The 12387-nt window shown below is 36.3% G+C and overlaps 2 protein-coding genes across 2 annotated transcripts in view; one reads left to right on the top strand and one right to left on the bottom strand.

Moving 5' to 3' along the window:
* The window catches only part of LOC105220738 (uncharacterized), a 115640-nt gene that overhangs the window by 77012 nt on the left and 26241 nt on the right, over positions 1-12387 (top strand). The window contains exon 7 of the mRNA XM_011197203.3: positions 55-220. Within this exon, the coding sequence (XP_011195505.1) occupies positions 55-220 (166 nt within the window). The remainder of the gene's footprint in view (positions 1-54; positions 221-12387) is intronic.
* On the bottom strand, positions 10870-12230 carry LOC105220381 (formin-like protein 2). The gene is made up of 2 exons (XM_011196822.3): positions 12085-12230; positions 10870-12010 (listed from the first exon to the last, which is right to left on the bottom strand). Exons 1-2 carry the CDS (start codon positions 12097-12099, stop codon positions 11045-11047), a joined length of 981 nt encoding a protein of 326 aa, XP_011195124.2. The 5' UTR covers positions 12100-12230; the 3' UTR covers positions 10870-11044.

The raw sequence follows: 12387 nt of genomic DNA, 5'->3' as shown, positions 1-12387 counted from the left end.
TTGATTAATTATAATATTTATTTTTCTTTTGCTCCTCATTCCGCCTCACTGTAGATGATTTCGCTTCGCATAGCTCATACCATCATGATGGTCATCATCATTCAGCGAATATTTACAATAATCCCTTCAGCTCCTTGGCCAATATGCACGAAGTTTATGATACTCATGAGATACATCAGCGTAACTACGACAATAAACCGAGAGAATCGAAGAAGCATAGGTAAGTGTATGGCAATGATAATAAATAGGAAGTTATAATACACACACGGGGGGCATACTGCTACTAAAAGCTTAAAATTTAAGAATATTCTGTTTGCAATTTCCTTATAAAGTTGGCATATAATCACAAGTGCAACGAATTCACTCTTAATATGGTTTAAAAGAAGTTATATGTGAAATATTTCCAACAGCGCCATCTATGGTCTCAATATTAAATCAAGTTTCCATCAATTGAGAGAAAATTCATTGAAAATTATTGAATCTCCATAGCTTTGTTTCTACACATACCTAGTTTAAAATATAAAATCTAAGAGCAACATCTATCGGTTCACTACATTTTATATCTGAACTTATCACGAGAATTTTATATCTTACAAAGAATATACTGCCAAAGTGTTTAAAATTTTTTATTTTTTTTTTTTAAATTCTTGTATCTTTTTTTTTTCTTTCTTTTTTCTTTTTTTGATTTTCAATCATCTAAAAATTTAAATGAAAACCTCAAATTCACCTTCTCCACCAGAATGGATACACTCTTCTACCAATTTCATGCACACACAGTCTTCAATTAATTGCTGTTTTCGTCAGCAGTGAATCGTTTGCAGTCAATTTATGTTCGGGATTTTGATTTATGAACGCGGAAATTAAAAACTTAACTTCTTAAGCGCCAAGTCAAAATTCCCTTTATATGCTTTTGAAAAGGGGGCGGCGTTCGAAACTGTTCATGTGGAAAATTACTAATTTCCCTAACCCTCATGTACATACATACATAGCCAGACATGCGGGACCTAGTTCCGTTACCCTTTGACTGTCTGCACCTGCACACACATGCAATCACCTATAAACGTATAACAGTTTTGAACAACAACTTCGCTTGAGTGCCGCAATATTGAGGTAACTTTCAAAAGTTTTCACCTGGAACAAATGCGTTCATACACATGTGTGTGTATTATAGTGAACGCATTCATTTCCGACGTCGGCAACCAAGGAAAAAAACAGCATAGAGGAGCAATCTGAAGTAAACGTAGTTAGAATATCGAACCTAAATCAGTCAGGATCCGTGATGTGGAAATAGCATAGAGTTTTTTGAAAATTAATCTCCAATCGATTTGTTTTCGTAAAATACTTCAATTTAACAAAATTTTTGAATAGAGTTGCCATCTTATTATTAAAATTTATTTAGCTGTAATATTAAAAAAATAGACGATTGGAAAAATGATACGGGAAGTTTTTAGTTCCAAATTATTTTTGAATAGAGTTGCCACCTGTTCCGTAAAATGTATTTGAATATAAAATTAAAACAATTTCCTCAAAAGTAGACGATTGAGAAAATCCCTAGGAAGTTTTAATTCGAATTTTTTTTTGGAATAGAGTTGCCACCTGTTCATTAAAATTTATTTGAATATAAAATTAAATCACTTTCCTCAAAAGTAGACGATTGAGAAGATCCCTGGAAAGTTTTCAGTTCCAAATTATTTTTGAATAGAGTTGCCACCTGTTCAGTAAAATGTATTTGAATATAAAATCAAATCAATTTCCTCAAAAGTAAACGATTGAGAAAAATCCTGGGAAGTTTTAATTCGAAATTATTGTGAAATAGAGTTGCCAACTGTTCAGTAAAATTTATTTGGATATAAAATTAAATCAATTTCCTCAAAAGTAGACGATTGAAAAAACGATCCTGAAAGTTTTTAACTCAGAATTATTTTCAAACAGGGTTGCCACTTGGAAAAAATAATTTGCCAAATAGTGCTGAAGAAAATCTCCCATAAAGCAAACGAGAATTACATTTTTTATACTATTTTACTTAATATTTTAAACAAATTTTACAATAGAGTTGCCAACGTCTGGTACTAAAATGTTTAAAAAGTAAAAATATTTACAGCAAACTCTTTCTAAATTATCTAATTAACCTTTTCTGATTACCTTCCGTTAAAAACAGCGCAGCGAAACACAGTTCCTTCAAATAAATGTATTCACCGCTTGACTTGCACACAAACACACACTCGCTCACTTGATTGCTCTTCCCCAACTTTGTGGCATGTGTGCGCTCATCGGCTGGGAACTTGCTGTGAATGTGTGACCCGTGTGACTGGCGTCTACACTGCATATGCTTATGTCGATAAATACATATAGTATATATGTATATACGCGGGCATAGTTCGGTGCTGTCGGCGCTGTGTGTGCTTTAGTTTTCGGTTTTTGGCTGCTGTTTCTTTGCACGATTGGATGCGAGACGTAAATTAATGCCATAAATTATTTACACCCACCTGCGATATTAAAAATCAACGGTAAACTTTTCCAATATCTACAAGTATACGCTTCAACTAACTTCAAATTCTGGCGCTGGAATGTTGAGGTAGCGCATAGCGCATGCCTCAAGCTCCATAATTCCACGGCTTTTGTTCAAGGTGTGTGTGTTGGGGGTGTAGACAGTGCCTATATGTTTATAATTCTCCCTTTGTGTATATAGTAGTTATCTATTTCATATATGTACATATATAACCTTATAGGTGAACTTACATATATATTTACTAGAACACATTGTCTACCTTCGTTATTTACTATTCATACCGCAGCCGATACAATGCGGTTCAGGGTTATTGGTTGCACCACAGTGCGAATGTTGTAGAAGACGCTCCCAGCTGCTGTTTGACCTTGCAAATTGTATTGTGTTTGAAAAAAAAAGAATATCTACTCATTTAAGTACGATTGGGCATTTAAGGTGAGAGTAGATAAATTAACTTTTGGTAGGATAAAAGCTTATAGAATTTAAGAATAGTTATTAAAAAGATTTTTTTATTAAGTGTATATAAATTATTTTGTAAATAAAATTCGAACTAACGTGGGATATAGAAAGTTATCTAAAGTCCCATCTGATACCAGAGAAGATTTTAGATCATATCATATCATTTAGTTTTAGCGCTTCAACAGTCTTACTCTCCACTAGTCCACGATTTTTGTCTCAAGAGTCGATTATTTACATCTAAATAAAAATCGAATAATTTTACGAAGTAAAGGTCTTAAAACCTTCTTCTTCGAAGCGATATATGTTCCAATGTAGACTAATCAAATTGGAACACAAAGAAGGGCTTTCGTAATAATTAGCCGACAGCGCCATCTATCGGTTTTTAAAATTCAGGGAAAAATATCTTCGGGTTACCATAAATAAAAAAGAATAAAGAAGAAAATTTCAATGACAATAAAGGCCAAATATTACAACTTTGCTTCCGCCGTTTTCCAATAGATGTCTCTAGGGTCAAGCACTGGTCGATTAAATCGGTTTATATCGATCTTGGACATTTGTGTCAATATTTACCCAACAAAATTATGTAGAGATCTGTTTGCATCCCAAACTTATTCTCAATTGAAAATGTCACTTTTGGAGCCGACTTCTCGACATTTATGGGAAATTTTGTTTTTATTTTTTAATTCCAAGAAAAGTGCGGCTGAGGCTCATCGAATGCTTTTGGATACGTACGGTGAGCCTGTCCTAAGTGAAAAAAAAACATTAAATTTACAAAAAACGGCGGAAGCAAAGTTGTAGACCTTATATATAGTAGTTTTTGAGTCCTCTGAAAGCATAGTAAAAGGTAAGGAAATGTTCAGAGAACTTATCATCTCCCTACCTATCTAAAAAGTTACCGGTGACTTATACCGACCTCTATATCATTTCTTTTTTTATATTTTGGTAAGTATTTAACTATTCAATAATTAAACTACTCCTTTTTATTTCAACAAGAAATTATTTTCAACTATTAAAAATTCTCTGTGAACTTTTGACCTTTATTTTCCAAAGGATATATATAATTGAAATAGTTTAAGAGAATAAAAAAAAATGGAGGACTTTTAGTCATTATAAACTTTTGTTGTATACCGAAAACTAACTATGTGAAAGAGCTCATTGAAATGGTTTCCTTTTGGTACAAGGCATTCGGATTTTAATGGATTATAAAAATATTTCTTTACAGTTTACCCAAATGTTGTACGCAAAGTTTCAAATTGCTTGACAGCGCTAAAAATACATTTATTTGAACTTTACGAAAGCTATAAGCAACAACAAATGATTATACCCGAAAATATATAAAGAAACATATATACGGGTATTTCTAAATATTAACGAAAATATATATGTATAATACATGGTTGACAAAGGTATCTAGTTTACTCACAAAACGATTTGCCAACACTGTGCTAACTGACCTTGGACTTTGTTCTGCATTAACTATACACCTTAAGCATTGTAGTAGTTGTATTTGCGCTTTTATAACGGTACAACAACATATGTTGCCAGCAAAATGTGGAATATAAAATTTTAAGTCCGACGGTCAGCAGCACGAGTACATTAGCCTTAGCTTGAGCTAGGGTTGGCTCAACTTCGAATGACTAATATTGAGAAATCACTGACCACTATTAGTGACCCGCATAGGCATGTGGCTGGGTTTGTATACAAATGCACGGCAATTTGCACACATTTCGGCACGCAAATGGTGCGTGATATTGCGAATGTTTGTGCCCCCCAAAAAAGCTGTAAATTCTTACGAACCGCCACATGCATTGTATATGCGCCCATATAACGAGTGTGTGAGTGAGTGTATGTGTGTGTTTGGTAAGAATCATACGCATTCGCATTTCGGTCTCGATATGGTAATGTCGGTTTGCCAATCTGATGAAGTAACGCCAATGAAACGCTTCAACTCGGCTACAAGCGAAGCAGAAAACTGTAATAAAATGGAGCAATTAAAAGCCAGACGATTAACCGGGCACTAAATTAAAGTGACCCTTGCCTTGGGGTCTAAATACGTGTATTATATGTACATGTATTAGGTGGGGATTTCGATTTGTGGCACAAGCCTTTGACCGTATGTTTGTATGTATTTACTATATAACTAAAGCTTATCAAGCGAAGGATGTGCTTTTGTTGTAAAATTATTACGGTTACAACTGGCACGCGATTTCCGAAGCATAATTTGTTAACAACAAATTACGAGTGTGAGTCGAAAGTGGAGGGAAATCAAAAAACAAGAAACAAACGAGGCTATTAATAGAAATTATATTGGTTAGAAAACCTCAGTGGCGCTTCATTTATTTTAATACTTTTCTGAAGAGATTTGTACCCCTTCATCGTAATCAGTTTAAATGAGTAATGACAATTGGCATGCACGGAAAAGGTTGAGTAGTTGGTTCCTTACTCTCATCAATATCTCATATTCGAATATCATCTACATTATACCACGAATATAAGTTTCCCTAGTAATTAGACTTCAGCGCCATCTAACGGTTTGTAAAATTCTGGAAACAATCTCTACGGCCTGCAAAAATATAACTCGAAATTTCCAGTTATTGGTTTAGTTGTTTCGTAGTCAGATTTATAAATAGACATACGTTAAGAGCGCTAAGTATACTAATCTTAACATATTTGGGTATCATTTTTCTTTAGATGGATCAGAGGACTTTGAAAAAAACTGGTTGCAAAATCTTTATCGATTCTTACGTTCCTATATACATATAAGATTATTTCAGCATATGTTCCATATAAGTAAGTTCGGACTTATACCAAGTTGAAATCGTCTTCTTCTGTTTGCCCTGATCTATCTTCACCATAGATAGAGGATGCATTCAAAATAAATACCCTTTAATCGTCTTGATCTATTCGATTATGAATTAGTTTCAAAATTGTCTAAATTGTTTAATAATCTTAACCGCAGAATTATCAATTTGGGACATGTCTTTAACAACCCCAACTACGAAGTACTTTTAAGGTTAATAATCCTCCCAAACATAGTTTATCGAGAACCGATATTGAAGCAATAATAATCGCTTTAAATTCACCATTTTTCAAGATCTTCTACAAAAGGACCCCACAATCAATAAAAAGATAAGCATACGAAAGTCGAAAAAATATTTCACTTTATCTTCTTGAAAAAACAATGAAATTCATTTTCTTATACCCAGTTGAACAACTACAACAATGGTTAACAACAATAGCAAGAAACTAAAAAATCCTCAAGAGCAATTACTTACAATTCGTTGCTCTCTTGGTCAAGCATGCATTCGAGCACTTTCGAGCTTCCTGTTGCGCGCTACCGCCATCGCCACTGCCACCGTCAAGCACGTGAAACGCTGGCCAGCGAAGTGTGAAGCCCGCCGACAAGGGCACTGAATACAATTGCTGCCCTTAACACATAACCTGTGCCGTTAGGTGCTAAGGCTAAGGCTCAGGCAGTTAGGCAGCTTGATTGAATGAAAAGGTGCGCAGTCGGGTCGTGGGGTCGGGAACTTGTGGTTACTTTTGTTTTAGCACCTGCAAAACATGTGCGCGTAGAATTGCCGTCGATAAAAAGGTTTACTTAAACAGAGTAAACCAACTGTATGTGTGTGTGCTCAATTGTTGAACAAGTCTTTGTGGGAGGAAGTGTTTTTTTTTTTTTTTTGTGTGCGAGTGTGATGGTTGGTACTGAACCAAGTGAGCGATAGAAAGTTGTTTTAAGTCGTACTTCATTCCTTCGGGTTTCAAAAGAAGGTTAAGAAACAGGAAACTGAATGTTAAGAAACTACTGCTGGAAGTGATTTGGGGTCTTTTTGAGGTTGGAGGAAGTTAGTCTGGTAGGCCAATAAGCTACACATAGACCAGTTTCGTTCTTTGTGATTCCAGATGGAGTATGATCAGTCCTTTTTTGGATTCGATTTGTTGAGATCGTTTCCATATTCCGATAACTTAAAGTCAATGTATGCCAGACTATAATATATTATATATTCCAGACTCAGCTTGAGTCTCTCATAACCAATTTGCTCTCAAAATCTCCTAGTCGATCAAGTCAATTAAACGTTCTTATTCCCGATGGATGCTAGCTAAAGAAGCCGCCTGAATGAGGATGAGGTGGAATCATCACATCACTTTCTTCTGGAATAAACCGCCTTTGCGAGATCAAGACAAATATTTCTTGGATCTCACTTTCTTAAACAAGCGCGCGAACCAGCAGATATAAAAGTGAAAATCTCTGCAGATTTGTACTAAATTCAGGGCGCTTCGTCGAGTCTTAATAACTAATCAAGGGCGTGATATTGGCTGTACAACTAACTGTCTTTCATAGTCTAAGTGTGTTTGCCTCTGGGAAACAGCTATGTAACCTAACCTAACCTAACCTATTTCCTACTTGATGCCACATATAGATCCCTCTTCTTGTTCTTTTATAAGTCCTAAACACAAGACACTTTAGCAAGTCTGTTTTTCTAAGAAGTCTCTTTAATAACCGAACCATTCTCGCAAGCGCTTGTTGAGACTAAAATCTTTTAATATTCTCGAATCCACCGAAATGTGGTTTATTGGGTTATCTATCGGTCTAAAGTAAGCGGCATGTGTACGCGCCTTTATGAGTATTCCATTACTTCGCAGCTCCCACCAGCACCTGCTAAGTACTAAAATAGCAAACCGAAAATCAAGCGCAAAAAGGCAAGGAGTAAGAAAGGCGGCCACATCGACACAACTACAACACGTGTATGCGATAAAAATGCAACAGGAAGCGCCTGCACGCTGCACAATCATAAATTGTGCAACAACGTGTAAAGTACTTTTTGACCGCTTCAAAATAAAGACAAAACGTTGAAACAAGTTGGGGGGAAAAACGCAAAAAAATACAGCAATAACAGCAACAGTTGCCGCAGTTTAGTTGCACACTCCACATTGTGCATTGACTTTTCCGCTGCACGCAGCTTCCAGCTTTTAACACGCCTGGCTGCGCCGAGCTCGGTCGACACGTGCGCACCGCCGCCTGTGACGCTGTGGTTTTAAGCGTTGAGAATAAAAAGATGTGCTTTTCGAGTTTCAAGATAAATTGGGTTATACTTGAGGTTTATGTATTTGAAGCTTATCTATTAAACGCACAGACTTTATTCCTCCGTATTTCGCTTTGTTTAAGCCAAAGCGCTTTTTTCATGTCATTTATATTTCGTAGTATACTAAGTCCCCACAACTAATCATATATACTCGTAATGTAAATGTAGTTTACTAATTTATTTTCGCTCGTAAATCCTCGTAGCGTCGCCTTGTCTGGGTTCACACACCTCAACTTTCTGCTCAAAAGCAGCTGCTATTAATTGACACTTTTACAAATTAATAGCTTTCACACGCCCACCTTTTATCGACACACACTCACACTTTGTTGTTGTTGTTGGTTTTTGCTTTTCTGTTGATGTTTTGCCGATGCCGTAAGTGGATTAGTCGGCAGCTTGTTTTTGTGCATAGTAATGTTTTTGTTAGCGAGCTCCATGAACGCATTAGCTTTGAAGCAAAAAAGTAATATCCAAATGACAATATTCAGACAAGTTAATCCGGTGAGCGAAAGCTTGGCAGCATACCTTTTTAATACGATGAAAGTGTGTATTCGAATATTACTGATATATATTTTGTAAATGGCGTTAAATATATGTACGAGTATATGTTTACAGTGACGGGTTGTGAGGTGTGATAATTTCCGAACAATTTTTTTAAAGTCCAGTTTCAACCGAGTTGTATATATATAGTAAATTAAGACAATTATATATAATTAAATAAAATGCTTTGCCACTTATGTAATTTAGTTTGAGAGCGCTTAAATTGAAAGCACCACCTATTATTATAGCAATTAAACAGTGAATAAGTTCGTGCTTCAAAGGGTGTCACCGATTTGATGTGGTTTTTATCATATGCATATACACCTGAATTCTGAAATCCCTTTATAACACGGTCCACGTTTCAAATTTAATATATATACCACTTAAGATTTTTCACAAAATAACTAATTTCACTCCAAAGCTCTATGAGGATTTTGTACTGACAATACTAATTTTTATAAAGTATATGTATTTCAATTTCGGCTGGAACTTCGTGTTGAGAGAAGACGGTTTAAAAGTTGAAATGTGTTTACATTTTTTTCTCAAAACTACTTTTTAATTTATTTCTCAAATTGTGTTAAGAAAGGCCTTTACGCACAGCAAAATTAATTTAATACATTAAGATTATAATAGAGAAACTAAGGTTTGCCCTTCCCACAGCCGGTTACTCAATTAACGAACAGCTGTTACATATTTTTTTTGCTGCTCATAAGAAGTTGGTAAGATTCTTCAGCTGATTGCTATTTTATCTATAACCATAACCAAATTTCCAACTACACGTAGTGTCACATTCTAGTTTCAACTCGATTTGTATTCGATTAAGAATTAATGTAGTAAAATAGAACTTTTATTTTGTATGGTAAATGGATCTAAATCAGCGCCTTAATCGAGTAAAGGACGGTTAATTGAACAATTAACTCCTATGTGAAAAGGTTATTAGAGACTTTTTGCATGCTTATTCCATAAATATAAATAATTTTTAGTTTTATCTTAAATTAAATAAAAGAACAAAATTATGTTTAAATTAACGTAATTTCTCAAAAGAATATAAAGAGATGGATAGACCTTCCTCGAACTCTTCGTACCTAAATGAAAAATAATTTGGGAATTATGTTCCAGAGTCAAAATTTTCAATATTGCACATTTTTCCGGTCTTGTGCATTAAAATTGATATTTTATTCTCTGGAAAAAACTTATAAACTTTTGTAAAGGCCAGTAAACCAATTTTTTTTCATAAATTTCCAAGAAAATGTCTACGAATTAAGTACCATTCTGACTATCAAGAGTTACAATACTCTGACCAATTAGAAAATAAGTCTGTTAGATTATACCAACTGACAATTTTTGAATTTTTTAGTAGTTTTCCATCACCAAATCGAAATCACCATATTTCTTCTTATATTAGAGATATACTCTATTTTTGAATCCGGTCTAAGCAACTTAATTCTACCATCATACCATCTTCAACGGTAGAAAAGTACCAACAGTCTTCGATTCACTATTTCTCTGCTCGCTAAAATTTGTGAATTTGTCTCTTGTCAAAAAATTTACATGCAAAATCAACAAGAAAGTTATTGAGTTGAATTCGATACAAGAGAGTATGCGGATACCTCATTAAAGTGGTATAACCGCTATCTTCAATGCTACCAAGTCGTTTTACAAATTTTAGTCCAGTTCTACTATTGTCAATGGCTCGAAAGAATAATTAGTGTCAAAAATTTCAATTTGTTTTTCATTGATTTTTAAATAAAATAAATTGAAATTGATAAAAAAAATGGTAAGGTATGGGCTCTAAGTGGTTATGCTCTATCGTGCTGTTTAAAGTATTTCTCTATTAAATATATGTTACAGATCCAAAAATTCGATCAGTTTGTGTGAACAGCTCGCATAGTTTGTTCGATTGGCTCTTCTAGAACACTTGGTGAATCAAATACAACTATTTTTACTAACTACTGTTAGTTATAATCACTAATTAATTCATCAAAAATGTCAACTGACTTTTGTGATCTACTTTAACTCATTTCAAATCACTTAGTAAGCGAACTGAATATTAATTTTTGAAGATGCTCAACTCACTTTGGTTGTTTATTTTGTTTTTTTAATTTGTTGTGTGCTTTTCGCTGATTTTCGGCATGCAAATGAAGCTGCGCAGAGATAATAACACAACAACATTTTACATGTGTTCACCAGCAGCAGACGTCACATGACGAAGGTCAGGGTTATGCGCGGCTGGAATGTAAATTTTTTCGGCGATAAAATAACTGAATTAAACTAAGTTGGTTAAAATTGAATTAATTGGGTTTTTATTAACTATTTATGTACAAAATAAAACTAGTTGTGCAACACATTCATGAACATTATTATACAATGAGGGGGTAAGCGGGGAATTTGTCTAATTTATATCGTATACTCCGTAAGAGCATTTCTCCAAACGTTTCATTCTCCCAGGATCAACTTAGAACTTGAAGATTGGCAAGTAGGAGTTGCTGGGTGCCTGTGGTTGGCTGACTGGAGGAATGTAGGTGTTGGCTGGTGCAACTGGTGCTGGAGCTGGGGCGGGAGCTGCGGGTGGGATGTAGGTGTTGACTGGTGCAACTGGTGCTGGTGCTGGAGCTGGAGCAACTGGTGCGGGTGCGGGTGCTGCGGGAGGAATGTAGGTGTTGACTGGGGCAACTGGTGCTGGTGCTGGAGCAGGTGCTGCGGGTGGGATGTACGAGTTTGAGGGAGCGGCAGGTGCAGCTGGGGCTTGAGAAGCGAAGTTCAAGACTGGTGCGACGCCACCGTCATGGGACACGGAGTCTCCACCCAAATCGTTGTATTGCTGTTGGATGGCATGTTGAGCGTTGGCAGCATCTTCGGGTGTGCGGTATTTGACGAAGTGCACTTCGGGTTTGTTGGTGTTCTGTCTGTTGAGGTTCTGCAATTGTTGAGCCAAGCCAGAGATGTCGTTCTGTTTCTGCAACACATAGATGGCGGTTCTCTCTTCACCGGCGTGTTTGGCCAATTGGAGGGCAGCATCGGAGAGTCCATTGTTTTCGGGTCCCTTAATGAAGACAACGCGCAAGTTCTTCTTCAACGAACCAGACAAGTCACCCACAGAATGATCATCATCGAATTCAGATTCAGGTGCGGAGTAAGTGATGAATTCCTTCTGGTATTCTGGTGCAGCAGGTGCAGCTGGTGCTGCGAAACCGACATCAGCGGGTGCGCTGAGTGGGCTACCGAAATCACCAACACCGCCACTGCTCACGGGTCCAGCGCTGCCGCCACCAATGGGTGCACTCAACTGTGCGGCGCCATTACTGCCGAGGGAGCCACCGAATCCACCGAGGGAACCGCCAGCAGATGGGAAGGATCCAAGTGGTGAACCATAGTTGTAACCACCAACATCAGCACGCGCTACAACGAACAAAGCTAATACCTGTGGAATGGAGTAAAGGATAATTTTTATACATTTATTTCTGCGCTAGAAGCTAGTCCATCAATGCTACTCACAATGAAGGCACGCATTTTGTTATTAAACTGAAGGAAGTGTGATGCTCAACTCGAGAGAAGTGAACTGTTTGTGATGTCAGTTGCAGATCTCAGCGGTTATTTTATATCAAAAAATTAAGTTCACTCATTTAGTCCACCTACCACTAGAGCTTTCGCAAAAGCAATCGAAGCCATTAAAGTCGTGCAATATTCAAGTTCACATCTCGCAATCGGGACGTGCATTTTTGCATATTCACCAAGTCCACACATAATTTGTGTTGTAGCCATCTTGATAAGGCGTAGACGCTGCGCTACCGCTGAGTT

The sequence above is a fragment of the Zeugodacus cucurbitae genome, chromosome 2 (genome assembly GCF_028554725.1).
Source record: "Zeugodacus cucurbitae isolate PBARC_wt_2022May chromosome 2, idZeuCucr1.2, whole genome shotgun sequence".
Classification (NCBI taxonomy): domain Eukaryota; kingdom Metazoa; phylum Arthropoda; class Insecta; order Diptera; family Tephritidae; genus Zeugodacus; species Zeugodacus cucurbitae.
The sequence above is the reverse complement of the archived record's forward strand: the minus strand, read 5'-3'. Positions and strand labels throughout refer to the sequence as shown.